Raw genomic sequence first — 27,178 nt, forward strand, 5'->3', positions numbered from 1 at the left:
CCAAGCTACCGCTTTACTGCACTCCATAACGAGTAATGCCCCAGCAAGGGTTGGTTTTGCACGTGAACCATCAGGAATCAGGCCAGTGATCAGATGAAGACTATGGAGTCCTCTGCAGGATGTACTTTGCCTACTTACCATAACATGGAAGAGTCTTTGCAGGAAGATCCTGAGGATAACAGAAAAAAACCCAAACCAAACAAAACCCCTTTGCCCTTCAAAGAAAAAGCCTGCCTTGGCCTTCAGTGCAGCCTCTTGCATCCTAAGCATACCAGATATCTAGGGGTTTTTAAGGATGTACAGTACAACTTGGAGGGCTGCAGCTGGTGGTGAACAGAATGAAGTGTGTAGGTTAGAGAGTCAGGAAGGTGGTTTTCCTCGCTGTCTGCACATTCCTTTTAGACAGAGGTAAAGGAAACAGTCTTCTTATCCCAAACACCTACAGTGGCACTTGCCCTGCAGTATTACCGAATTAGAAAAAGACTTCAGAGACTCTTGAAAAGCATGGAAGTAAGCACTAGTGAGAAATTAATGTGGGAAGTAAAGAAATGACTGCACAAGACAGAAAATGCATCTGAGTAAAAGGGACTGACGTACCTAGTATTCAACTGGGGGAAAAGAGGAAACGGAAAAATTTTAGCTTTTTGTTCAGATTGATTTTTGCATTCTCGTGGGTCATTTGTGACCATATTACTAAGCAGTCTGCATTTCCTTCTTATTTACTTAGAGTCGAATGAAGTATGAGAAAGTACACAGCATATATAACCGACTCCTGGCGATTGAAGACATTGATCCCACTCTGGTAAGATGATCCTTAGTATTGAGTTTTTCCCCATTTGCATGGACAGTCACCTGAGTACATGCAAAGAATGGCAAAGTACTTACAGGAGTTCATTGGGTCACAAGGATGATGGAGCAGGCGAAGTACTGAGATGACAGTTAGATTAAAATTTCAGCAAGGTTGGTAATTACAGCCTTTAATCCACTTAGATACGCTAAGTCGTGCACTTTTCTCCTGTCTCTTTTGGAGAATCTCTTGAAACAAGCAATGAAGATATAAAAAATTTCATGATGCAGCTCATAAGACTTTGCGTATGTTTTGTTGGTTCAACTAAAATTTCACTTTGCCTCCCCTTAACTGATTAAAAGCACATTGCCTTTGCTTATTGCTCTCCCTACATATAAATGCACCATGCTGCGTACGTGTAGTTTGCAAATATATTTGTAATTCACCATATCATTATCAAAGAGTATTGCTGTACATCTGCTTAAGTTATATAGTAAACAAGGTTGTCTCTAGTGCCAGCTGTGCTAGTGCTGAACAAATGGTGTGAGACAGGAACCTGCCCTCAAAAAGTTTTAGTTTATAAATAGACACAACAAAGCATGAGAAGGAAAAAGAAGGGCTTAGGTCTAAAATTAAACAACAGGTCAGTGTCAGAGGAAAGGTATCCATTTACTGACGTGTTCTACACATTAAACACAGATCAGAATGCTTCCCAAATACGTATTTTCTGAGAAACCATGTACCAGTCACTCCTATTTGAGGAATGCTGTTCTTTGTGGTCTAATTCAGCGTGGAGGAAAGTTAAATCCCAAACACGAATTTGCCACCGAACTAAATAGCACATTCATTATTTCCTTGATCAGTAGAAATATTTGCAGACAGGATGATTTGTATCTTGGATTGTATAATGTACAGGGGATCATTGTTTCAGGGGATCACTCTTAGGTATATTCCATTGTTTTTAAAAAAGTATATTAAAAGCTTTGACTTGGTATTTATAGCAAAACACAGAGGCACCACACAGTGTTGTTTCTGTTATGCCTTATTAGCTGTATTTTGTCAGTAGAGATTATTTCAAATATAGCGAAAAAAACTTTTATTACATTCTAGTATTTTTTTGTTAGCACTGGTACAATATAAATATTAATATGCACCTTAGGTTTATATCCAATATATGAAATTTGCAAGGCGAGCAGAAGGCATAAAATCTGGAAGAATGATATTTAAGAAAGCGAGAGAGGATGCCCGGACCCGCCATCACGTCTATGTTACAGCAGCTTTAATGGAGTATTATTGTAGTAAGGTAATTGCAGATGCTCAATTTGATATTAAAGTAGTGTCAGGAGGGTGTGTAGCTCACTGAAGGTAATAACTTTTTTTTTTTTTTTTTTAATGTTTGCAGGATAAATCTGTGGCCTTTAAGATTTTTGAGCTAGGGCTGAAAAAATATGGGGACATTCCAGAATATGTACTGGCATATATCGACTACCTTTCTCACCTTAATGGTAAGCTTTAAGCTTTGAGAGGTCTAACGAAGCACTCATTAACCTGAATCTAAACACTTCTCTGTCAGTTTAAGTTCAGGTCAAGTTCCTTGTGTTTTAGTTCTAATTCTTCTTGAAGAGCAATGAAACCTCTTCATGAAACTCAGCAATTAATTTGAAAACAAAACTTGCTGGTCTGTCCTTCCTGAAGTTCCAGAAGTACAGTAACATTAGATCTTGATCCTTCTGAATGGAGGAGAGCGAATTTTCAAAATTGTAACTCACCTGCGTAGCAGCAGCTTTACAGCATCTGTTGCGAGAAGTGGGAAGTACACTGAGAAATCTAAATCTATAGGAGGTGAAATCAGCATGAGAGGAGTGATAGATCAGTTGTTCCCTTCTAGAATTATTTTAAACTCATTCTCCCCGGGTGGATGAGACGAGTGAGATATAAAAGCAGTATTGTGAATATTTGCCAGTTTGTGATGCGAGGGGCAGGGCCGGGCAGGTGCCAGCCCTGGGGGACAGGGCCCCGGGGAGCCCCCGCAGGAGGTGCTGGTGGGGTGGCCGGGGCAGGTCTCCCGGGAGCGGGAGGTAATGTCTCAAAAGACGCCTGAGCTGCTGTGGGGAGCAGGGGCTGGGACCTTGTGTGGAGCTGCCCTGGTCCGTGTTTCACCGGGAGGGAGAGGAGAGGGAGAGGAGCGGTTCGTCCCAGCTCTTCCTCTGCGCAGTCCTGCCTGCCAGCTACTCATTAAATTTTCAGATTTCTTCAGGTATTTCCTCACACCTTCAGTACCCTAGCTTAGTATCTATAGCGTAACGACACAGAGGTGTAACACGATCTGGTTTTTATTAGGAAGTCCTAGCTCGGTTTTGTGAGGCAGCCTCCACGCCGCTGGCTGCTGGTCGCTGTGCTGCTGGATCTGCTGAACCTCCCACGCCCTTCTGTAGCCACCAGGCACATGAATTTCTCCTGTCAGGCTACAATACCTTTTTTTTTTTTTTTTTCCCCCCAGGCTCTGAAAGTTTGAGTAAGATTTAGAACTTTTTTCTCCTGTGAGCTGTAAACAGAGCGATTATTTTTTTTTTTCAAGTTAAAGTATATTTAATTTTGCAAGAAATTATTTTAGGTCTACGTGAATATTTGTAATGCCTTTCTGTAGACTGCCATCAGAAAAAAAAAAAAATCTTAAAACTTGCCAGTGTATTGCTTTGTCTTAGCAACCCAGCAGACTTTACTAAAACCAAGAAAATTGATCTCAGAACGTCTGTAAATGTAAGATACGGTAAAATACACAGCGAGAGAGGCAGGGCAGAAACTAGCAGCTTTAAGAACAAACCCACCAACCACTCCATTCCCCCAGCTGGCAATGTACAAAGGCTGACTGCTCACTGGGAACCAGGTCTAATAATTTGGGGAGGACTTCTGATGAATATACAAGTGTATCATTTAAATAATAATGCAATTTAAAATAATTCCCAATTTAAAAGGGAAGTCATGAATTGAAAGGCCAAATTGGAAATTACCAAGATAATCCATTGTGATAATTAAAGAAAACAGAAGAAAGCAGCGATCGTGAAGAGATGCCAAGCGATAGCTGTGCTGTTGTGAAAGAACCTGTATTAGGATTGGTTTGTTGCCATCAACAAAAATAGACTTTCAAATAACAAATTCACAGTAGAATTTAACATTGGTAACGTTTTAGGTAGGCATTCAGTTTTTCTACTGATTGAAATTCAACTACAGGTTTTGGAATGTCAGCCTTGTATTTAATTCAATGTACACATTTCTTTGAATGGACATGATTTTAAATTGTTTTTAATATATTTTACTCAGTGTGATTTTTTTTCTTTTTTCTTTCTATTTTTAAAGAGGACAATAATACAAGAGTTTTGTTTGAACGTGTTTTAACTTCAGGGAGCCTTCCACCTGAGAAATCTGGGTACGTCTGCAAAAGCAGTTTCACTACACTAAAAAAAGACACACAACCCCTTTCAACTACAAACATCCCAAAGAAATTAGAAAAACAAACAGCAGGACAAAACTAGGTACAGATGTTCCTTCCCCACTTCATGCTGTCTAAAATAGCAACAGCTGTGACAGATTTGTGAAAGTCCCTATCCCACTTGCAGTGACGTTCATTAATTTATTGACTTTAGAACCTCACTGACGCAGGATTGTTGGGGACAGAGCAGAGAATCCTCCTGTGCAGTGAGGATTCCACGGACTGAGCAGCTGGTGTAGCTAATGACGTGTATCTCTCCCCAGATAGATGCTTTAGATGGGAGAGGGAGCTGAGCACATCTATCAGGAGCATTATGTTAGAGAAGGGGAGTCAGGAATTTATTGAGGAGAATGCTGGACGACTCCCAGCCAACTGAAAATAAAATAGGGAAAGAACCAGGAAAAACTTGGATTAACCACTCAGTCACATTTTCATTATTAATTTTTATTTCTCAGAAAAAATGCTTACCAAACCCTTGGCAGTCCAAGTGTTCACCATTATTATTATTCTGGTAGACACAGACATCAGAACCAAGAAATTAAACATCGTGCTGATGTGCACATTCATTCTGCACCGTTATTCTGATCTTTCATGAGAAATATTTTAATGTCGATTTTTAAAAGTGAGAAAACCCAAGAATTTAAAAGGTGAACTCCAAAGCAAAAATTAAAGTTGAGTCCAGAAATATGGTCAGATGTTGCTTACGTTATATATGAGATTTTCCACAGAGAAATGAGCAGTAACTCTATATATTGTGGGCTGTGTAAAATTCTGAAGTGCTGCTGTTATAGGGTATTGCTCTTGCCTGCTAGAATATTCTGGTCTGTGGACGTGAACTAAATAATATCCTATGTTAAAAAGTCCTTCAGCTATCAGGATCAGAGTGAACTTCTGTGTAGCAGATGAGTAAAGTCTATTTGTGCACCTTACGTTGATGATAAAAGCTTACCTCAAATGCTGAAGTCATTTACACCAGTGATCCTTTCCTTTCCATAACAAAGTCCTTTGCAACCCGCTAGACTGAAAGCTTTTACAGAAATACATCAGGCATGAGGAAGGTAATGCATGTTATAGATGCATCTGAAGTAAATAATGGAAATGGTCACGTGTTCCCAGATCACCTCCTTTGAATCTCTCCTCTAGTGTGTTTTCTAATTGGGTTGTGGCCAGTAATTCTTTCTCCTTCAGCAGCTGTCTATTTATCTGTTCTTTTATAGGGAAATCTGGGCTCGGTTTTTAGCTTTTGAAAGCAACATTGGTGATCTGGCTAGTATTCTGAAAGTTGAAAAACGGCGGTTTACAGCATTCAAGGAAGAATACGAGGGTAAAGAAACAGCTCTGCTGGTAGACAGGTACAAGTTCATGGATTTGTACCCTTGCTCTGCGAGCGAACTGAAGGCCCTTGGTTATAAGGTGAGTGGGTAAGAACGCTTGTATTGTTACTCTTGTCAGTCCTAGCAAACTGAAGCTATTCCTTATTTAGGTCTTGCCTTACACTTTTTTTTCCCTCGATAGAAAAGCAGGTAAAACAGGTCCTGGTATGCCTCCTCCTTGCTGTCTTGCTGGGCAACAAAGTGCCAGGCACTGTGGGCCAAGGGCAGAAGGGAGCAAGGGCCATGGGTGTAACAGGTGCAACTTCCTGTGGCCCCATTTACCTCTCGTGTGCCCGTGGAAAGGGCAGCGTGGTAATGCCCCCACCACTCAGCTGCAGGCCTCTGCTTCAGACTTAAACCCGAGCTCCCCCAAAACCTAAAATCCTTTTGGAAGTTTGCAGAATGAGGTCATCTGTATGAACCATCGCTGCCTGCCCTCCCGCGTCAGCTGGCAAAACCCAGCTCTCTTCAGTGAGAACCGTAACAGAGAGGGTGCAGCCCCAGGGACTGCTGCACATACCTGAGGAGAATTACCTATCGAGCTCGGTGGCTGCCTGCTTTTCTTCAGTTAGTTATGGCTCAAGTCCTTTGCTGCTGCTGCTACTCAGAATTTAAAGTCTAGGCCAAACACCTGTATCTAGTGGTCTCCCATCTTGTTTCTGACCAGATGTATAACTACTCTTCTAGTCATGTGGAAGGCCATAACAGTTAGGAAAAGCATTAGAATATAATGCTGTTTTGTTGGGGTTTTTTTAAAGCATGATATAAAATAGGCTGCCAGAGAAGCAGAAACAGCTCTGCTGGAGGAACTGCTGTTTTCCGTTTACATGAACAGGAAGAGAGCCTTCATGTCTCAAAAATAGTTCCTCAGCTTCCATTTATTTCTTCCACAGAAAAGGAATTTTTGAAAAATACAGACGTCATCAAAGTTAGCAAAGCAGCTGAATTGTTGGTCTTCACACCGTTGTAAAGTAATCTGATCAATGGAAATAGGAGTCACTTTGAGCCTGAATAACACAACTGGGACAAAGTTATTCTGAAGTTAGGGGTGTGCTTTCAGGAGAGCACATCTTGACAAAACGCATGCGAGGTGGTGCGGACCTACCCGGGGCTGATTTCTGTTACAGCTTGTAACATGCCAGAATATAAAATGCTATTTGAACTGACGCTTTGCAGGCCTGCTGACTGCCTTATGCTTTGTTTCTTTTCCAGCTAAAGCGATCTAGGGAATGAAATGAGGGAGAAATGATAGTTGTGAAGGCCTAGTGGTCTGCACCTGTTCGCCTAAATCTTTTTAACCTAAGAAAAGTAGCCTCTCCAAAATGACAGATACGGTCCCATCCGGTAACAAAAACAAGTGTTTGCACTCCCAGCCGGGTCACCGTAGGACTAAATGTTTGATGAAAACATGCAAGTTTTGCCCAGATGGTCTTGTGAGAGGACATCTGAAATTGTAATGATGACGAAGGGGGAGTAAGCGGCTGGTCTGGAGGTGTTTTGTTCTGTCATTTAAGCAACGTTCAGAGCTCTCCCCCTGCCTTTCGCAGGACGTCTCCCGTGCCAAGCTGGCAGCCATAATTCCCGACCCTGTGGTCGCTCCTTCCATCGTGCCTGTTCTCAAGGATGAAGTAGACAGAAAACCCGAATACCCAAAACCGGACACTCAGCAAATGATTCCATTTCAGCCAAGACACTTGGCACGTAAGTCAGATGTTCGGTCGGAAGTGGTTGTGTTTCGCCAGTTATGAATTTGTGTGTTTAGCAAGCCTAATCACAGAGACTTTCCTTGCCTTCAGTCATCTAAACATGTACTTACATTTTAAGCTGTTATTTAATGGAATTGCTAAAGGCATATATATATATATTTTACCTAATATTAAGGTCACATGGAAATAAGTACAAGTAGTTTGGGGTCTGGTCAATGGTAATAAGCTGGTATACACACTGCTCATGGACTTCAGATCACTGACTAAACAATATGTAATTAGTAGAGGCAAAAGCGAGAGGGTAGTAATTATTTGCGTTAAATAACGATGCTGCAAAAGCAATTCAAGTCTAGCTGTCCTGCTCTGGCTTCACAGAGTTTTTTCTTCCTGCAGCTCCAGGTTTACATCCTGTCCCAGGTGGTGTATTTCCTGTTCCACCAGCAGCTGTAGTTCTCATGAAGCTCCTGCCACCTCCTGTTTGTTTTCAGGTTTGTTTTAATGAATTCTGAATTCTTTAAAAAGTTGTAGAAGAGATTTCTGTTTTGACAGAACCTTGGAATGTATCATTCTATTGAAAATAACCTTTAAACTTTTTTTGGTTTTGTAACAAATCAGGGTCCCTTTGTTCAAGTGGATGAGCTCATGGAGATATTCAGAAGATGCAAACTGCCAGACAGTAAGTCACTTGTTTGCTCTGGAGTCTGTGATGGCGTTGCCTGTGGTTTTGTTTTACATATGGATATTGCTGTCTAAAATCCAGACCTTGTTTACAGACGAGTAATTAATATTTAAGAGTACAGTGCTGAATTGGCTACATTCGTAGGTTGGAGTCTCTATAGAGATATTTGTACATTTAACTGGGGGGAGATCCACAAGTCAAAAAGAAGCTGAAAATCATCAGCTGCCACTTGAATGATATTTTGGTGATAACCATTAAAAGAAAGAAATTAAAGATTTTCAGAATAGGCTTTAAAAGCAGCAAGGCATTCTTCCTAGCAGCACTGTAACATTAAACTACACATTTGCAGTATAGGTGTAACTCTGAACGCACGTGGCGGTGCTTGAGAAGAATTCAAGAGCAGTGTTTTCTGAGCTCCTGCAAAGGAGGGAGAGTTCTGAACTATAAAACTAGGACAGATCCATACTCCAGGCTTCACGTAACGTATGGCAGATGATAATACGCTCCTTTTCACCCCCTCTGTTCATTTAAGGAGCAAATGATCAGAGAGAAAGCAACCTAGGATTTCATTTCTTTGCGTGAAAACATCTATTTAAATTATAGATGGCATTTTTGAAGCTTTCGCTGTTGATAAGCAGAGACTAACTTGCTATGCATACTTTCTGATGAATCATGAACTAGTTGTAGTTTTCCTGGTAGGCTTTCCTGTTTTATTAAGCTTGCAAATGACCTCAATACTTGTCTCAAGGGAGGTCTCAAGCTGAAGCAGCAGCATTTACTTTATAATTAGTGTTTGCCGTAGCTCAGAGTTTTAGACAGTCGAGCCTTAATTCTTAACCTTTGTAGGAGAATAGGGTAGGGGAAGGTCTCATTCCAGAGATCTCCACAATGTCCCTATCGTGGTGTCCCTGTTTGCATGCTTATTTCTAATCGCAGAATTCCGTTTCACAAATGAAATGAACTTTTTTTTTTTGCCTGAAGCTGTTGATGAAGCCGTACGGATAATCACCGGAGGCCTACCTGAAATAGCTGTGGAAGGCAACGGACCTGTGGAAAACAACGCAATGCTCAATAAGGCTGTTAAGAGACCACACGAGGATTCTGACGACGACGAGGAGAAAGGGTCTGTGGTCCCCCCTGTACACGACATTTACAGAGCACGACAGCAAAAGCGAATCCGGTGAAACAAGTCTGGAGTTCTGCTGTGATAGACAAAGACTTGCATTGAGTCCGTCAGTCTCTTAAAAGTCAAACATTTAAAAGGGACAGCTGCAAACAAACAAACAAAAAAATCTTGAAAATGGTTTTGTTACTGTGGTGCCTCTTCTCCCATATGGTTCTTGATCCGAAAACAGCCAGAACAACCTTAGAACGTGCTCTGAACAAAACTAGGTTTGCAAAACCAAAAGTGCAAAATGTCAAAACTTGCATTTTGTTCTTCAAGGGTGTTCACATCTACCACTTGAAATCTTGTGGGTTTTCAACAGTTTTATTTTAAAAACTGGATGGCTTATACTTGTGAAGCATTTTTAATTCACATTTTCTGGAAAACAGTTGTTCTCAGTTTGTTCATGTAGTGTCCTGCCTTACTGTTCGTTTTTATTTATGGCAGAATGTATGAAATCTGTTTTGTAGTTGAAAATGGAAAAAAACATTCCTTTAAAATAAAAGGATATCCATAACATCATGCCTCATTCTGGTTTTATTCAAACACGACAAGTTACTTCTTAAATATTACTCAGCCACTTCAAAAGCAATGCTAATAGAGACCATCACAGGAAATTGATCAGAGCATACATATTAGAATTAGCTTTTTTTTCCATTTTTCTAGAGGATACAGTATACTTTTGCTTTTAATTCCATGACTGTTTAAAGAAGACAGCATCGTAAGACAAACTCAGTACATATTTCTACTGTGGATTGTCCAGGAGCACCAGCTAACACAGTCTGTTCCTGGATCACTGCACTGGTCTTCCACTTAGAGTACAAAGCTAAATGTCAATATATCAGCTACACAGTTTAACCTGTTATTTTCAAACAAGCTAACAAAAACACTACATGAACTTTCAAAGCGGTTTCTATGCGTACTGTAGATTTTAACGTGTCATTGACTATCTTGTTGCACCTTGAGGATCTTCCTCCCCACACCCTTGAGATCATCCCCTACAGCTTCTAAATTTTTGTTGTACACAGAATTCACAGGGGCCTTTAAAGGCAGCTTCTAGGCAATACTAAGATATAAAACAACAGCAGCAATTTATTTTCTGCAATTCTCATTTAACAAAAACGAAAACAGATTTGGTTATTTATTTTTTTTATGTCTATCTCGAGCAATAATGTTTCTGGTAGCGCTTTTGTTACGCAGACTACGGCCTTAATTTTTTGGAGCCGCAGAGCTATAGGCTGTGTTTTGAGGTGGATCCTGCACTAAGAACAAAGCACAGTAAGTAGATGCAGCAGTCTTGAAGACCTCTGTTGTGCCCTTTGTTGATTCAAGCAAGGAAACAGACCACAGCAAAAACCTACTCGGAACTTTGTTATCTGACTAACCAACCTAGTCGCTTTTGAGTTATCAAAGAAAGATTCAGAAACAGGCATCCATTTTACTATCAGAGTGCGTTTAGCCAGGAGCAAAATCACTTGTCTGAGCTGGTGATCCCTTAACAGGGTTTTGTGGTGGTTCTTTTTTTTTTTGCTTGGGGAAGCAAAAAAATGAATGAGAGAAGATCTGTTTTATAGTTGCATAGGCTAATGCAGAATGAAAGCTTTTACTCATTCCACCTTCCTCCAAACTCCGGGCAGCTCGATCCATGCTGAGGTTTAAAGGAAAAGTGGAAAGGGAAGCACCAACAGTGATTCATAATCAAGGGCCTCCTTCTAGAAGTTCTATTATTTCAGCTGACTAGTTGATTAATAAAAGGGCCCGTCACTTATTTTACATAACTTGTTGGGGTTTTTTTTTATAGACCACAACACATTCTATTTTGGATAGTCTAGTACATGAGACACTGTTTATAGCTATGAAGGTTGCTTTCATAAAATCATCAAATTTTGATTACTGTAATACAGCATTGTGCTCAACTAGAGGAAAATTTCAACTGTACTTACCTCCTAGCTGAGTCTGAAATTGCAATAAGGCTGTAAGATCATTGAGCTCTTCCGTCAACACTCATCTATACAACGTAGCTAATTAAATTCAAGACCTACAAATATTTTACATTTCAGGAACACCTCTACAAAGTGAAAAAAATCTTCTACTGAAAATATTCCCTGTGTATTCAAACTAACATTAAATCATTCATCTCTCAGTACATTAAAATCGCTTACACTTCCGACAGTGCTCTGCACTTCCTGGATATTTTTGAAGACATGATTGAATATGCAACCATCTCCGGTTGTAGTTTTAAAAAAAACAAGTAAAATTTTCAGCCTAAAGTTTCACACGCTTTAAATCCACCTTCCGAAAATGACAAAGGTTTACTTTAAAATTAGTATTTCGCATAAAAAGGAGTAACTAGCAAAAAAAAGGTAAGAAATGCCACTTTTATCAAAACGTTTTAGCTCTGCCCTTCTGAAGTCTTTACAAGAGATAAATACAGCTGCAATCTATAAGATTGCCACCTTTGTAAGTACTGTACATAGCAGAGGACAGTTACCCAATAACCAGAAAATTTGCTACAAAAATATATTATGTGTTTGTAACATCTGCAGGTAAACAGCAAAAAAATGCCATTAAAATGCAGTAAAATGCAGAAAAACCTAGTAGCCTACCGTACTAACCATAATGTTACAATAAAGTGCTGTTTGGCTTTGTTTTTTGCCTGTTAAAGTTCCTCTTGTCTAGAATTTGAACTTTCTTCTTAAGTCTTTAAAGTATGATTTTTTTTTAAAGCCAAATCATCCCTTCTGGGAAGGACCATTGCTAATCTCCTTTGGATTAATTAAACTAAATTCACGGTAAATTAGAGTAAAATGCCCCAAAATGAGCCACTTAAATACAAAGTTTAGTTCTTAAACTTGTCCTACCTAGCACCATCTCAAAAAATCTAAAAATTGCAGCCAGAAAACTACCAAGACACCCCCCCCCCCCCCCCCAGGTTGCATACTTACATTAAAAATGCATCTCTCTCTCTCATCATTTACTTCAGAATCCCTTTTGCATCTCATGTATTTTCCATATCAATCATCACTAGTGAATTAAAAGGAACCAGTATTTACACAGAAAGCTGTTTTCCTAGACAAATATTGGTGCAATTTTTTAAAAATAGCTGACAATACCGTATTGGTAGCATACAAACTGGTTTTATGATTCTTCTGACTTCCCTACAGGTTGGGATTCTTCCTTGGTCAGTATTTTGCCCAGGACTGCATCATAGTAAGGGCTGAAGACCATTTTGTTGTAGTTGACAAGACGAACATACTTGACAGCAATCTCTTCCAGCTCTCTTTGAATGGGGCCTAATCCTCCAGGAATAGCAGGTAATGATTTCTGGTGACTAGATGCAAGATAATTCTCCAGAAACTTTTGAATTCGAGAATCTGGAAAAATTGGACCAAGGGTTTTGGTTTGTTTTCAAAAGGAATAGTCAATTAGAAATTGTGTAATCTCATGTAAAATACCGACAGCCTGATCATACTAAACAAGTATCTGGAACAGATTAAATGAGAAAGCATGCACAACACGCCACCAACAGCTTTACAAAGACAGAGGAGTGGTGGCGTGAGAAGAGGGTGTTTTTGTCAAAGCGTACCTATTAGCCTGCAGATGGTGTTATCCGGGCTGGCCACCGCCTGGATTTGTCCTTTAAGCACCGTCTCTCTCTCAGCTGAGAAGGGGGTAAAGCCATGCTGGGAAAGGCAGCTGTTAACTTCAGCACACACCTTTTCACCCACGGTAGCCAAAGATTCCTTCAGGTTAAAGGAGCTAGAGAAGGTGGGGTAGAGCGTTAGATAGTTATTTTAGTTATTCCCTTTTTTTCCCACCTTTTAAAAATAAACTCTCCACTTATAAGTGCTTTATTTATCAATTGTAATGGAAGAAGTGTAATCCAGATTAAGTCAGAACTATAAAGAATAATACACATATGTATCAAAAAACCAGGAGCATAGCATTAAAGATTTCCAGCCTGAACAATCCATACAAGAAAGAGCTGACTTTTCTCTCTACACAGACAGCTCTGACTAATGCATAAAACAGTTCCCAGCCCACAACGTGCACAGCAGTCCCTCTAAATCTGCGAGCAGCTCACCCTACCACACGCAGATCCGCAAGGGAGCCCGCCCCAAACTGAGCTGCTGCCACTCTCCTGCCCCAACCAGGCATCTTGAAAAACACACTCTGAGAAAAGGAGCATGTGCATGTCCAAAAATAACAAGAAAAGACAGTTCTGTCTGAGTAAGCTGAATAAAAATTGTCAGCCTGGGCTCACAAAACACCCTCATCACTTCCTCTACATATTCTGTGGTCCACAGGCAGAGAGAGGCTTAAACTGATTGTTTACTGGGGGGAAAACCGAACTCCACCTGCCTCTGTGTGACCAGGACCGTTCAATACTCACGGAAGATGCATCCCTGACAGCAGCACCTTGACAATGGTTTTGATTTTTTCAGCAAACCCAGGCACATCAACGAGTGCCGAGCCTGCTGCGCTGAACGTGACCAGAAGGACTGTCCCAATCAAGAGGAGTTGCTCCAGCTCCAGCTGTATTTCCTGAAAGCGGGTCTGGTCCATTAGCACTGTCTGCAAAGAATGAGGAAAGCAGCACAGGATCAGGTCAGTGTGCTGGGCTGCGAAGGGACGCTGTGCTGCCTCCCCATTCACAGCAGCCAAGATAAGACAAAGACATGGACAAGAGCAACACATGCTCAGCAGGCGAGTGTCAGCAACAAAATGAAAAGAATTAACTCCTCTTTTCCAGCTAAGTAAGATTCGATACTGAAGAACACCTAAGAGCTACAAGAGCTCTCCATCAAGAGATAAATGTTTGAGTATTGTACTTGTTTCAAGACTACAAATCCAAACGGCTTCTGTAATATCCCAGAAATACAAAATAAAGTAAGTTTTTCTGTTAAATACCTACTTCTGGAAAAGGCCTGTTTACATGATCCCACTTAAGGAGCTTCAGATAGGCCTGATTTTGGACAGCAGTGGAGCACAAGGAGGAAGCTCCACCAGTGGCACCATCGCCACTACAGTGGGGAGGCAACATTTTACATCTCAGCTTTGCAAGATCATCTGCTGCTTCTTGCAACCACCTTGTGACAACGTCTAAAGAATCTGGAAGAGCAGAGGAAAAAAAAATCTTGTTAAGAGAATTCCCTTTCAAAGTTAGGTTTTTCCACCAATAATTTCCAAATAATCCCATTAGTTGCTATTACTAACACCCATGATATCAGTTATTGACATGCATTTCATTTTTTGCATTAAGCAGAACATCTAAACCAAAATTAAAACCACACAGCTACAGGAAATTGGAGGTGAGATGATGCTAGGTAATTATGCCCTACACTGTACTGAAATGAAACTAAACTCCAGTACTAAGTGCAGAACTGTTGTGCCAGCAGATTTTTTCAAACCACAGTATTGGGGCACAAGTTGCCATTTACCATACGAATTCTAGAACTTATAAAAGAATCTGATTTCTTTTCATGATCTACAGGCAGAGACACGCAGTTTACTGGGAGGTCAGAGGGGAAGAAAGAAAGGAACAAAGTCATACTTGGCTGTTTCTCAAGAAACTCCTGAAACTTCTTTCTTTCATATTCAGCAGACTGCTGCATTAATTTTGGCCTAATACTACTGACAGCGAAGTTTGCCATATCCATTTTCATTAGGTCTAATACAGAGAAAATTGCTCTAAACAAACAAACAGAAAAAGTTATTCAAGGCTGCAGATGTTTAAGAGGTACTATTCACAAGATTTATTACAGATTGTCTAAGGAAAGAGCAAAAACATGCATGGGAAACATTAAAAGGGTGCTTAACAATTTAAGAGCATGAGACAGAGACAAAGCTTGAGCAAGCATGTACATGCATGCATGTGCCTCTTCCAAGTAGGAAATAAATCTTGCTCTCCTGTAAAAAAGCCTCTATGGAATTAACTTTACTAGCTCTGTAGATTATAGTTCCCAGGATGGGCAATATTGTATGCTGAATACATAAAAAGACATCCGGGTTTCCAAGCTTGCATACTATCTCTGTTGGCAGCCTATAAAGCTAACCTCAGTGGGAAGTGAATAATCAGACCCAAGGAGAAAAAAAGGAAAAACAAAACAAACAAACAAACAAAAAAAACCCCAAAGAAAAGCACCTTCCTTTCAAAGCAACCTAATTCTTCCTGCCAATACTTCTGCCAAGTCAATCCTGAACTCTGGGCAGCTTATCAGATGAGAAAACAACAAGGTTAACGAAATTTCTTCTAACTGTTGAGAACTTGAGGTGTTCAGCTGAGAACGTGGTGACAAAGCAGAAGCCTACATGCCCCCACATGTGGTACGTACACTCCGTTTAGACTATACAGGGGGTGGGATGGTAGGTGAAGAGAGCTCACACTGAGGGGGAAAGGATGAACTGGTTGGAGAACAAAAACACCTTTTTCTTGTGCTCTTGCTCACTGTTTTTCCCCTTCTGCTGTCAATATTAAATTCTGATACTGATACAAACTGACCATCTGAAGGCTTATCTTACGGCTTATGTACATTTGGCATTTAAGAAAATGTCCTTCAGTGACATGCAGGAGCTTGACAAATACTCAACCAGAACACAAGGCAGTCCTTGTTAAAGACCCCTGGAGCATCTCTCCCCTTCACACCCAGAACTATATCCCTTTCCCTATCACTCTTTTCTTCTACAAAGATTTGCAGGTTAAGGGACTGTCAACATGACTAAAAAATGCCATTTCAGTACCTGAACAGAGGAACTATTTCATGAATATCTTTTAGTTTCTTAATTTCTTCATCTCGAGCTGGAGCACAGAGAGTCCCCATCATCCCAATGACAAATTCAACCAACTTAGAAATGTCAAGGGCCCCATTCTCTGCCTCCTGTTTTATCAAATCCAGATCAAGAACTTCTGTAATCTGGCTTCTCAGTCTGGTATGACCAGGCAACAAGAAAGATAGGAGATTCTGAAATGGAAAGTTTTTAACAGTGCATTAGTTCTACATATCAAAGGCTACAAGGATCAAAACAGTTATTGAACCACTTTTTATTTAAACTAATTGCCTTTTACAAGTGGAATATTTTTTTTTTCCTTGCTTTATTTTTTTAACCATTCACCAACTCCAAATGTTTCACTTCATTCTGTATGACACTGAAGTTACTAAGTGGTAAACACTCCGTAGTACAGATCATACTTAAGACTATTGTGCTTGGTTTTGTTAGCCCAGTGTTGGGGCATCTCACTGATTCTGTAACTAATACCACTGTTACAACACGGAGGAAGCTTGGAATTATGAAACTAGTATTGCTTACCTTTTAATCATCTCACACAGTTTTGCATTTGTTTTTATATTCAAATTTCTCCTCTGGGCTTATACAATTTATATACATTTGCAGATAATGATATAGTAATGAAAAAGATCAAGAGTCTCCTTTCTGAAAAGCCAAACTTCAACCACTTTTGCTCATTCATACCCATGCAGCTACTCAAATTCAATAATTTACCTTGATATCACATCATCTTACCTCTTTAATTTCTCCCAGCAGTTTAATTGCATGGTCATATGTCGGTGGATCTTCCTTTAGCTGAGCTTCCAGACAATCCCAGAAAGCTTTATGTACGATATCTCTTACTTTTTTTTCTAAGCTGTGGGTAAATATGACCAGTTAAAAAGAACAATACTTGTCTCTGCACCACCTTACAAAGATAACCTGCAGGTCCTAAAGAACATCAGGTAATAATACGAATATAATGTAATAGTGAATATATGACAATTAACACACAAGAGATCTGTCATTTTAAGTTACTCAGAAAAACAAGAAAAACTGGACACAGGATTTGGAATGGCTTATATCCTAATAAAGGGTTACACACAAGCAAAGGTGGCTACAAATTAAAATCCTTGAAAGTATCATCTGCTACCTCTAAACTAAACAACTGGAAGAAAAAAAAACAGGAAATCACAAAAATTACAGCTTGTCTTCAAAAGAGCAGCACTCGCGTGCCTTTCAAAAGCCTCACTGAGTAAACGCAACTCTACCAAGCAAAATTCATTAAGTAAACTGAACAGAAATGAAGTAACTGCCCTGACAGAAAAGCTTCTGCATTTCAACGCATAAACATCGCACCTACTCTGAGATAAAGGCCCCGTTCAGTTTGTGTAAAAAAATAATTCCTCTGCCTCAGTACCAATTTCTAATTCAAAATACTGAAAGTTACTCCTCTTCAGCAGGCAGGCTCCTGTTCACACCAGGTTTAACTTCAAGACCGAAGTAAAATGCTCACACGCACACGCACGCACAAAGAACCCCCTCAACAAACACCAGGTTCCCCAGGCCCTGACTGCATGTGCAGCCATGGCTCAGGCAGCACCCAGAGGCACCCACACCCCGTGGCCCTCTGAGCAGCCAGTACGTGCTCTGCTGACAGTGCATAAGGCTGCAAACAGTCACACCTGCCTACTCCTCCCACCTGTGCAGGAGACTCTAACCTTGAGACACACAAAAACTCCACATTTAATCCATGGAAGATTCCAGAGTCCCTCTTCAAGCAAAATCTGAATGACTGCTCTTTCTTTTCTAGGTGGTAAATAGCCAAATACAGGGATCTTGCACAAAAGCAGGCCCGGCCCATCACAAAGCCCAGGCGCTCCAGAGCAAGTGGCCTCTGCAATACATCTGTTGTGATCAGGTGAAGAGATGAGGATCAGCCCCTCTGGTGAACGACTACAGCCATGCTCAGCATCAGTGGGCAAAAGCATCCAACTGTGCAAAGTACAGCATAGGTCCCAGCAGTTTCCCTCTTTTTTTTTTTTAAAAAAAAGGGGGTGGAGAAAGAAGAAAGGATGGCTAAAATAAAACATGCTAATATCCTTCTTCCCTGACAAATGCTGACATCAGTTTCATGGCACCGAGGCATACCAGGTAAGTTATCCACTATCACAGCACATCTTCACGTGAGAAATCCATGTGAAGGAACAGAGATCTGAAGCGGGCACTGAACAGAACAGCATTCTCTCAACTATGGGACTTCAGACAAAGCACTTATTCTCGGTCATCAACTGTGGAGCAGAAAACACCTGATGAAAGTTCCCCCGAAAGATACTGGGACACAGAAGATAACACAGAATGGGGAAAAGAATGAGCTTTGTGTGTCTCAGCTGTAATTTCCAAAGGCTTGCTTCAGAGACAGCGTTTGTGCAGGCTAGAGCCAGGTCCCAGCTCACAGGGCCGCACAGGACCTGCAGGCAGCCTGCGAGAAGGCAGCACAGGACCTGCAGGCAGCCTGCGAGAAGGCAGCACAGGACCTGCAGGCAGCCTGCGAGAAGGCAGCACAGGACCTGCAGGCAGCCTGCGAGAAGGCAGCACAGGACCTGCAGGCAGCCTGCGAGAAGGCAGCACAGGACCTGCAGGCAGCCTGCGAGAAGGCAGCACAGGACCTGCAGGCAGCCTGCGAGAAGGCAGCACAGGACCTGCAGGCAGCCTGCGAGAAGGCAGCACAGGACAGGCCCACACCGCCCGGGTCTGGCTAACAGGCAGGGCAGAGGCTGCGAGATGGTGCTGAGGAGAGAGATCAGATCATTGCTGGAGCTCTAAAGTATATGAGTCTTGATGGACAACAGAGATATCTATTGTCATGTGCTAGCTCAGTTAAATGCTGTTTGTCCTCAGCATTTCAGGGGGCCATGATTCCATTTCCTACCAACTCAGAGGCTGGGACAAGTGAAGCAAGTATAGCAAAGATCCTCATCCACTCCATTCAACCCTTACTCAAATGCAATTCCTGCTGGAACCACAAGGTTCAGTGTATTTAATGTGCTTGTGCTGAGCAGTTTTTCTATGGTTATTATCGTTTAGCAGTCCCCAGCCATTAATAAAACACCACTGGTCTAATATGCTGGTGTCAGAGCTGGAAAGACAGGATCAGTCCAGGCGAGAGTGGAAGATAAGGCTGTTCCCATTACTGCCTTTTCAGTCAGGGACAATTCTAAAGCAACATCCCCTCATGGCTAATGGGAACCACTGTCACCCTGTTTTGGTGGAGATGGGCACCAGACATTTTGTCTAAGGATGATCCCTTTCTATAGAGGGCAACCAATGCCAGTCTTCTAAAAGCCATTCATAGCATATCCTACTGCAGCACACGTGAAGGTAACGTGCTCTGGGGTCTCTCTCAAACATAGACACCTACACACAACACTCTGGTTCCAATGTGGGCTGAGTTTCATCCATCAAATAGGCGTTCACTTTCATAAATTAACCCAAGGAAACCCATTGTCAGCCACATCCCTCTGTGTGTGAAAGAAAAAGGAAGGGCAGGTGAAGCATCTGTTGATAAGACTGAGTCAGCTACACTGGTCAGTATGCGACCAGACATCAAGGCCTCTTCTGTTCTCCCTTCCCCTTTCAGGAGGGGATAGAATTACTGTAGGTCAGGCAGAGAAGTAAAGACGTCAAACTTAAAGGAGCGAGGCCTAAGCTAATAAAACATAGGAATTGCTTCCCCAAAAATCCCTGAAGAAACAGACATTAGGCTCGGAAAATGCTAAAAGAGTTTCATCTTATTCCCTCTGGCAGTGAAAGCTTAAGAGATGCTACGAGCGCTACCTGCATCCGCAGCCAGACTTGGGTATTCTCAAGACTGCAGTCTCAGGCCCCTGGGACAAGGGGACACCAACAGACACCACACTGAGATTTGCATCACACACCCCCAAATAGTTACTCCAAGAGGTTCAACTTTGACGTATACACATTTCTGAGGAAGCAGAACTGCACATTTACATTATATATTCTTCTTACGCTCTGTCCTATCTTGTGTCAGGCACTGCCAGACAAGACACTCGCTAGAGTCTTCACTCGATCCACTAGAGCTGTTCTGCAGTTCTACAAATACAAATTTAATGTATGTGTCTGTTTGGAAACAATCTTACCTGTGTTCTGGTAATTCAGCTGGTTTTATCTGGAAGTCTCCATTAACAACAATTTCATGTGCTAATGCCATGTTGGTTACTCCCTTTGCTGTTTCCATGAGCTCTTCTATTGACACAGGCCGAGGAGGACTAGCTGCAACATAAATTAAACTGTCAGACAGCTATATGTAAAAGTCTGTGGAAAAAGGTCTGCTAATACTTGTGGACCTTTTCCACATTCTTGACAGTACAGAGGGCCAAAAGACAGGATCATCCGAAGATTCTTCTCCTTTCCTTCCCTTCCTTTCCCAGATGGTGGATGACACAGGTCTGGAGTATTACAGAGAACAAACTAGTGAACCCCAGTTCATATTCTGGGCTCAGTGTGTCAATTGCTTCCAAGTTCCGTCAAGCTCTTTCAAAAAACAAAACCAAAAAAACCCCACACTCAAATCTTCACTTCTTTAGGACTGCTTAATAGCATCTTAGCATCTTTCTCCACGCTGTAGGAGGAAGTCATTAAAAATACTAGTATTTTCACTGCACTATCTCCACAATTATTTGTGCAAATGTTGCCATTTCAATTTTATATTTTTCAAGGAAGTGACTTAATCTCTACAGCAGCTGACAAACCACCGTTAAGCAATGATGTACTAGTAGCTAATTATGCTCGCTACTTCTAGTGCAACTGGCACTTCTCCAAACTTTTTCCCAGAAGCCATGGTCCAAGTGACAAAGGATATCAAGACCCAATGCCTAAAACCTCTTCCTCTGGCAGGCCTTTGGGACTAACAAGGATGGACAAGCAACCTCAAGCTGGGCTCTGAGACATACAAGTAGGAGGAAGTGCCAAACCTGAAAAAACAGGCCAGTTTTCATTAGGCAGGAGACAAAGGTAGTGACTGACTGTAGAAATCTAGAAGGCAGAAGAGGGACAGGGAGAGTTTCAGAAAACTTAATTTGCTTCCTGAATGTACTAGAAATTACAGCTCCTAATCATTCTTGACTACATAACATCATCCTGGGACACCACTGGCATTGCTGTAGCACAGGAAGTGTCACAGCCCCAAAAACAAGTCAGCATAAAGGCAGAAGGTGCCAAAGGTGTAGGCCATGCCGGTTAGGGGAGTAATCCCATCCCCACTGAAGCCATCTGAAACCTGCTGCCCCTGATTCTTTGTGGTAAAGATTCTTCCTAGGTGTGCTAGCATCAGCACAAGCAGCCAAAGTTAGGAGAAACACCACAGTTCTTCCCTGGTCCAGGTATCCGAGAAAACGGAAAAGGGTAGATCAATAGTGTCCTCAGGTGAGGCAGACAAGAATGGCAAGGCTCATCTCCTCCCGAAAACATCTAGTGGAGTGGAAGGTGGGGAAAGAGCCACAACAGAATTGTCCTAACGGATCGATTCCTCTCTGTAGTTCATTCACTTCAACTACAGTCTGGGCACAGAAGCCACATACAAATTCCCAAAATGAAAGCAACCAGGGATCTTCCTAGGCTGGGTTCACTGAGATATGTTTTTGGCAAACTGTGATGACGGCCTCATTTGACAACCCAGTTTGATTGGATTTAAGCCAGTAACATAGAAAAGGTCTGTTAAAAGTAGCTGTCCATCACTTGTCTGCCATTCAGAGCTGTTCCAAGTACATACAGTATGGTTCCTTCCAATGTCCTAATCTTTCATTAATATCTTGCTCTTTTTGTGCAGCCCTCCTCAACACTTATTTCCTTCTTCTTGGGCCTTAATCTTGCATGGTAACTCTGGGAACACAGCAAGGATTGATATTCTGAGAATTAGCAGGACACCAAAGTTCACAGCTGAATGAGAGTGCTCTTGTCCGACTGCCAAATGACTTCATTCTAGCACTGGATGCACTGAAAACTAAGACTCTTTCATTTACCAGAGAATGCTCTTAAATCATATTACTTCATTCTCATATTATATCTGCACCCTTACAAAAGGGGAGGCCTGGAGACTAACGACTCCTTTGTGGTAGAGCGCAGTGCAAGACTCTGCTATGGGTTTTACTTCCACGTCTTCATAGCCTCTCTCCATACATACACTATGTTTCCTATCAGGCAACCAGCAAGACATAAGAACATAAACTCCCTCAGAACATCTCCTCTGTGTAACATGACACTAAACACAACATTGAACCTCAAGTAATAATAAAACACTATTAAAAAATAAAAAGAAAGCAATGAATAAAATGTTACATTCCGAGACACTCTGTACAGAAATTTGGAACTAGTTATCTGAGCAATTCTGTCTCTTTGAATCGGATCCCTGGGACCAGAAAAATTCCCCTTCATTTTATCTATAGATTTGCCAGCAATAATTGGTAGCCATACTGCATCCAGCTCATGTTAAAAGCAGAATGACATATAAATACATGCCCTAGAAATAAAATATACAGTCCTGCTTGACTAGAAGTAATATTAGGATTAAATACACAACTTTCCACCTGTATTGGGAGGGGGGTGACTGGTCATCAGGACATCACTTTGTTGATAACAGCCGTCCTTGCCCTGCAACAATCCAGGAGGTTCAGCTGATAATGCAAACAGCAGCAACAGTTTAGCTAGAACATACTGGAGTGGTGCTTATCCTTTCTGAGTACAGACACACAAAGGTATTTAAGATATATGTGGCTCAGAGCAACATTGTTATTGCATACAACTAAGTACTAAAAATGGGGAGAAAGGTGCTACAAGTAGTTTCAAAGCAAATGATCAGGAGTCATACAATATTTAATTTCAAAACAGTCAAACTTGCACAGAATGCTCTAAAATGTTAGGATTGTCTCTACCAAAAAAATCTAGAATTTACTTTTTTTTTTTTTTTTTAATAAAGCAGTTTTGCTTACACTTCGGTGTATCATCTCTGTGTGACCCTGGAGCACTCTGTCGTATTCTTTTTCTGATAGACTGATCCGGGTTGTCCAAGCTCTCCTCTTGACCATCCTCTAAACCACTCAACTTTTCTTCACTTGAATGTGGCTTGTCAGGATTTTGAGACATTTTCAACTGGTTCTTTTCAGAAAAAGAAAAAGGATGGAAAAGGGAATGAATAAGCATTTTCTGACATGGCTGAGTGGGTAAACATCACCAGGAGTTCTCTTGATTAAGAAAAATTAAGAATGAAAGAATACTTATGTGGAGTTACATGATGTCATTCCCATAATGGCAGGGGACCTGGACTCAATCAATGACTCACTTCCCATCTTACACAAAACGGGATGCTTTCAACACAGCTACCATTGACTTAATCTGCATTCCTAGGAAAATCTCAAAAATCTGAAACTGTTCCCTCACCATAATGCATACAGATGAGAAAGTATATTTAGTTTTCTTTCTTAGCATTGCTTATGAGAGCAGTGAAGAACACCTTCAGAATAGTATTACAAACATGTTTTACAAAATGATTATGCCAAATGAGACGTTTCTCCACTACATAATGCTAAATCTTCCTGAACATAACATGCTCCTGAACTATCATCTACCCCAACTGCTCAGAATTTAAATTTAAAAGTTTTCACTCTGAAATCCACAAGCATTAAGCAGCAAAAGACTAGAGATCAACAAATATAAAATTCTACTCCCCCATTTTCATTCAATGCAAGAGCCATGATTTATGTATAAAATATCATGATTAATTTAAAAAAAAAAAACATTAAGACAGTAAAGAACATAGTTCTGGTATGTAAAATATTAGTCTATTAAACATTAGGTATTAAATAATATTTATATGACATCACAGATACCTGCAGTGTACCCGAAGTTACACTGAAAAAATACCATTAGAAATGCTTGTCTCACCATTATCTTCACTTATTTCATATTCAGATTTCCCCCCAAAGAACGTAATTTGCACATTTTAACCATTGAAAACTCTCTATCATACAGGAAGCTACTGTTCAGACTTAAAAAAAAAATAATCCACTAGAGAGCATATGATGTCTCTATCTCAAATAACCTTGATGTTCTGGGAAGTAGGAAGTCAGGAAGAACCTGCCTTTCAAAAAAAAAAAAAAAAAGCCAGCTCCTGGAAAAACAACAACTTCTTCTTCCACCTAGTATCCCAACATCCTCATTTTTAAAATACAGAGACACACCCCCCAGAAGCACCTCACAGCTACCAGGAAAAAACACTTCCAGCATCAAAGACTACACTGAAGAGGGTGCAGCATAAGCAAGCAACAGTGTAGAAACAAAAAATGCAGCGCTGAGATCTTTTTATTTTCATACAACAGCTGTAATAACCAACCCTACTCCATCAGTGCTTAAATTGATTGTGCCAGTGTGATTCTACAGGACAGCTGGAAAGCTCAGTATACAAGAAATGGTTTTGTTCTACAGCCATGACTCAGGATCATCATCTTGCTAGGTGCACAACATACACAGCAGCAAGTAACACTTGTCCACAGCACTGTGTGGTTTCTATTACAGAAAAGAAAACAAAGCATAAAAACCATGGGATAAACTACATAGGAAAACCAAGACATCAGTACAGGTATTGTCAGACTCATCTATTAGCCTCCACCTTTAGCTGGAACAGAGTCACCAACGTCCCTGCTCCAAATGCTTCATGACCTCCCCCTTCACACATACAGACAATCCCAGCTGGGAGAGAGCTGCAGGGATCTTGCCATCCTTTCAACCAAGGCAGAGAGAGCCTCCAGCCCGGTGTAACGCAAGGCATCCCAACCAGCACACAGGTGGGAAACCAGTGGGAAACCACTGGTGGGAAACCAGTGATGTGCTCCAGAAGTGCATCTCTGGTCTGGCAGACAAAAGGTCTGTTACTGCAAACACGCTAGCAGCAAGAGGATGAGGAGCTCTGTTAATAAAGGAGCAGTTAATGGAGAACACACCAACAGTTGCAATAGAAAATACAAGATAGGACCGGTTAAACAGAGGAGGGAAGCCTGTCGTTGAATGTGGCTAGAATAAAAGCATTATCTTAAAGGTTTCCACATTCATTCAACCAGACTAGACAGTTGCTCTTCCTATCCATTCTCCTTCACAAAGCATCCTCCTGAAGACAAAATCCGAAGCACTGATGACCCAATTAAGGCTCACTTAGGTCTTTAATGCACAGGACACCTCATTGTGCCTTGCAATCTCTCACTGCACTTTATCCTGACTACCCTTAGAAAAGGAGAGAAATATTGTCATATACCCTACCGAGGGGAAATTCTGGTGTGAGTTGCTTGAGGACTCACAGAAGATAAATGACAGGGCCAAGACGATAATCAGTCTCATGATTACTACCCCAGCTTTGCCCACCAGGTCATCATTCCTACCACGCAGAGTACATCCTAAAGTATCACCTTCCATAAAACGGCAGATCAAGAGCTACAGCCTCAATACCAACAATTTCATTTAATCACCATTTGTTTAAAAAAAAGTCCTATTTCGGCTGTGTAAAGTGGGTACAAGAACTCCTGGGCCATTCTACCAAATGAGAGTTCAGCGAATGAGGTAAACAGACACACTTATTGGTTTAGTTGTTTAGTTTGCAATAGTCTACTCTTTTCTGCTGGATTACTGCTATTATTTGCCTGAACACTTCTAGAACGTATCCTCTTCCCACTAGGTAAATAAGCTTGACAATGCCTCTTCCAAAAGCATGATCATCATCATCTTTCCTTTCACAGAAACAATTCTGACTCTTAATAGAACAAAGTCTATTTCTTGGCTTTTTCTTTCAATTTATTTTAAATAAAAATAGAAGCGTAAAGAGAAAACCCAACAAATGACAACGTAAACAAAATGTTTTCCACAGGTTCTTTTCAACAAAGGTCCTCAAATCACACGATGCACACCAGTGTTAAATAAATTTCACTGTGTTTCTGTGGAGTACACAGAAGACTGATGCGGCTCCTCCTGGAGCGTGGCCCCACTGCTCGGTATAAAACAAGCCTCGACAATTCCCTTACCTCCAGGCCAAACACACAAGCCCTGAAGGCCACCTTTCCTCAAGCTTTGTTCCAACGCCGAACTCTCTCCCCTGCCCCCTGTTCACCTGCCACATCACAACCTATTTTCCCTCAGAATCCACTAAAAGCCAGGCTACACCTCACCGCTCGGGGGTGAAGCTACAGCCTGTCCCCTGCACTCTCCCGGGGTCGAAGCGATGTTTGGGAGCCTCCACCATTTTCGCTGCCCGCGGCCTGGTGGGCGTACGGCCCGCAAGCGCCGCTCCAGCTGCAGGGCCCAGCGGAGACACCACACAGCGGCGTGCCTATCCCCCCCGACCCTCCCCAGGGCTGGGCACCAGTTTGCCTGCAACGTTTCCAGAGGGGCTCAGAAGTTGCGGGGCGCTCTCCCCGCCCCGCCCCGCCGGGCTGCTGGCGGCCGCTCCCCGCGCAAATGCCAGAGGCTCATCCGCGGGCCGCACGGGAAAGCGGCCGCCGCGGCGCAGCCTGGGGCTGTTGTTCCAGGCGCCAGCCGGGCGAGGCACGGGGAGGGAAGGGGATGCAGCAACCTCCCGCAGCCAGCACGCAGTGCCCGGCACCTTCCCCGGCAGGCAGGGCCCGCGGGCAGCGCCCCCCCGCTCCCTCCGGGAGCCGCGCCGGCCCCACTCCCAGCCCTGCCGGGCCCAGGGCGCTCCCCGCCGCCCCAGCCCCGCCGGAGGCCCGGCGGCCTCCCAGCCCCGCACCTCCCGGGCCGCAGGGCCGCCTTACCGCCGCTCGGAGAGGGAGCCGCGGCCACCGGCTCAGAGGGGGCGGGCGCCCGGCCCCGGCTCTGCCCGGCGCGGCCGCAGGCGCAGCCCCAGCGCAGGGGCGGGCCGCAGCGGCTGCCGAGCGGCGGGGGAGCGGCTCCCGCCGGCCCGGCCCGCCCCGCCGCCTCTCCGCGCCGGGCCGGGGCGGGGCGAGCGGTCCCTGCCGCCCCGCGGGGCGGTCATCGGGGCTTTCCCCAAAGCGGGCCGAGAGGGGCGGGGACGGGGCAGCACGCTTCTGTACCAGGGGTGCAAGGATGATGCGGCTGAGGGCCGCTTTTTGGGCGCCGCTCAGCAAGGAGCGGGCCCCTGCAGCCCGCACGGCCGGGCCGGAGCAGGACCCGCACCC

General features: G+C 42.5%; 2 protein-coding genes across 2 annotated transcripts in view; one reads left to right on the top strand and one right to left on the bottom strand.

Annotated features, from left to right (window-relative positions):
- The window catches only part of CSTF3 (cleavage stimulation factor subunit 3), a 54,370-nt gene extending 42,259 nt beyond the window's left edge, over positions 1 to 12,111 (top strand). The window contains exons 13-21 of the mRNA XM_074918584.1: positions 728 to 802; positions 1,947 to 2,090; positions 2,190 to 2,292; positions 4,145 to 4,214; positions 5,495 to 5,690; positions 7,198 to 7,351; positions 7,750 to 7,844; positions 7,972 to 8,032; positions 9,017 to 12,111. Coding sequence (XP_074774685.1) covers positions 728 to 802; positions 1,947 to 2,090; positions 2,190 to 2,292; positions 4,145 to 4,214; positions 5,495 to 5,690; positions 7,198 to 7,351; positions 7,750 to 7,844; positions 7,972 to 8,032; positions 9,017 to 9,219 — 1,101 coding nt within the window. The 3' untranslated portion in view covers positions 9,220 to 12,111. The remainder of the gene's footprint in view (positions 1 to 727; positions 803 to 1,946; positions 2,091 to 2,189; positions 2,293 to 4,144; positions 4,215 to 5,494; positions 5,691 to 7,197; positions 7,352 to 7,749; positions 7,845 to 7,971; positions 8,033 to 9,016) is intronic.
- A 23-nt stretch (positions 12,112 to 12,134) lies between these two features.
- Positions 12,135 to 26,914, bottom strand: TCP11L1 (t-complex 11 like 1). The gene is made up of 10 exons (XM_074918585.1): positions 26,795 to 26,914; positions 22,973 to 23,138; positions 20,126 to 20,258; positions 16,722 to 16,842; positions 15,942 to 16,162; positions 14,755 to 14,891; positions 14,116 to 14,312; positions 13,594 to 13,775; positions 12,787 to 12,959; positions 12,135 to 12,574 (listed from the first exon to the last, which is right to left on the bottom strand). The coding sequence occupies exons 2-10, from the start codon at positions 23,124 to 23,126 to the stop codon at positions 12,339 to 12,341; spliced, it is 1,554 nt and encodes a 517-aa protein (XP_074774686.1). The 5' UTR covers positions 23,127 to 23,138; positions 26,795 to 26,914; the 3' UTR covers positions 12,135 to 12,338.
- Between the last annotated feature and the right edge of the window lie 264 nt (positions 26,915 to 27,178).

The sequence above is a fragment of the Athene noctua genome, chromosome 14 (genome assembly GCF_965140245.1).
Source record: "Athene noctua chromosome 14, bAthNoc1.hap1.1, whole genome shotgun sequence".
Lineage (NCBI taxonomy): Eukaryota > Metazoa > Chordata > Aves > Strigiformes > Strigidae > Athene > Athene noctua.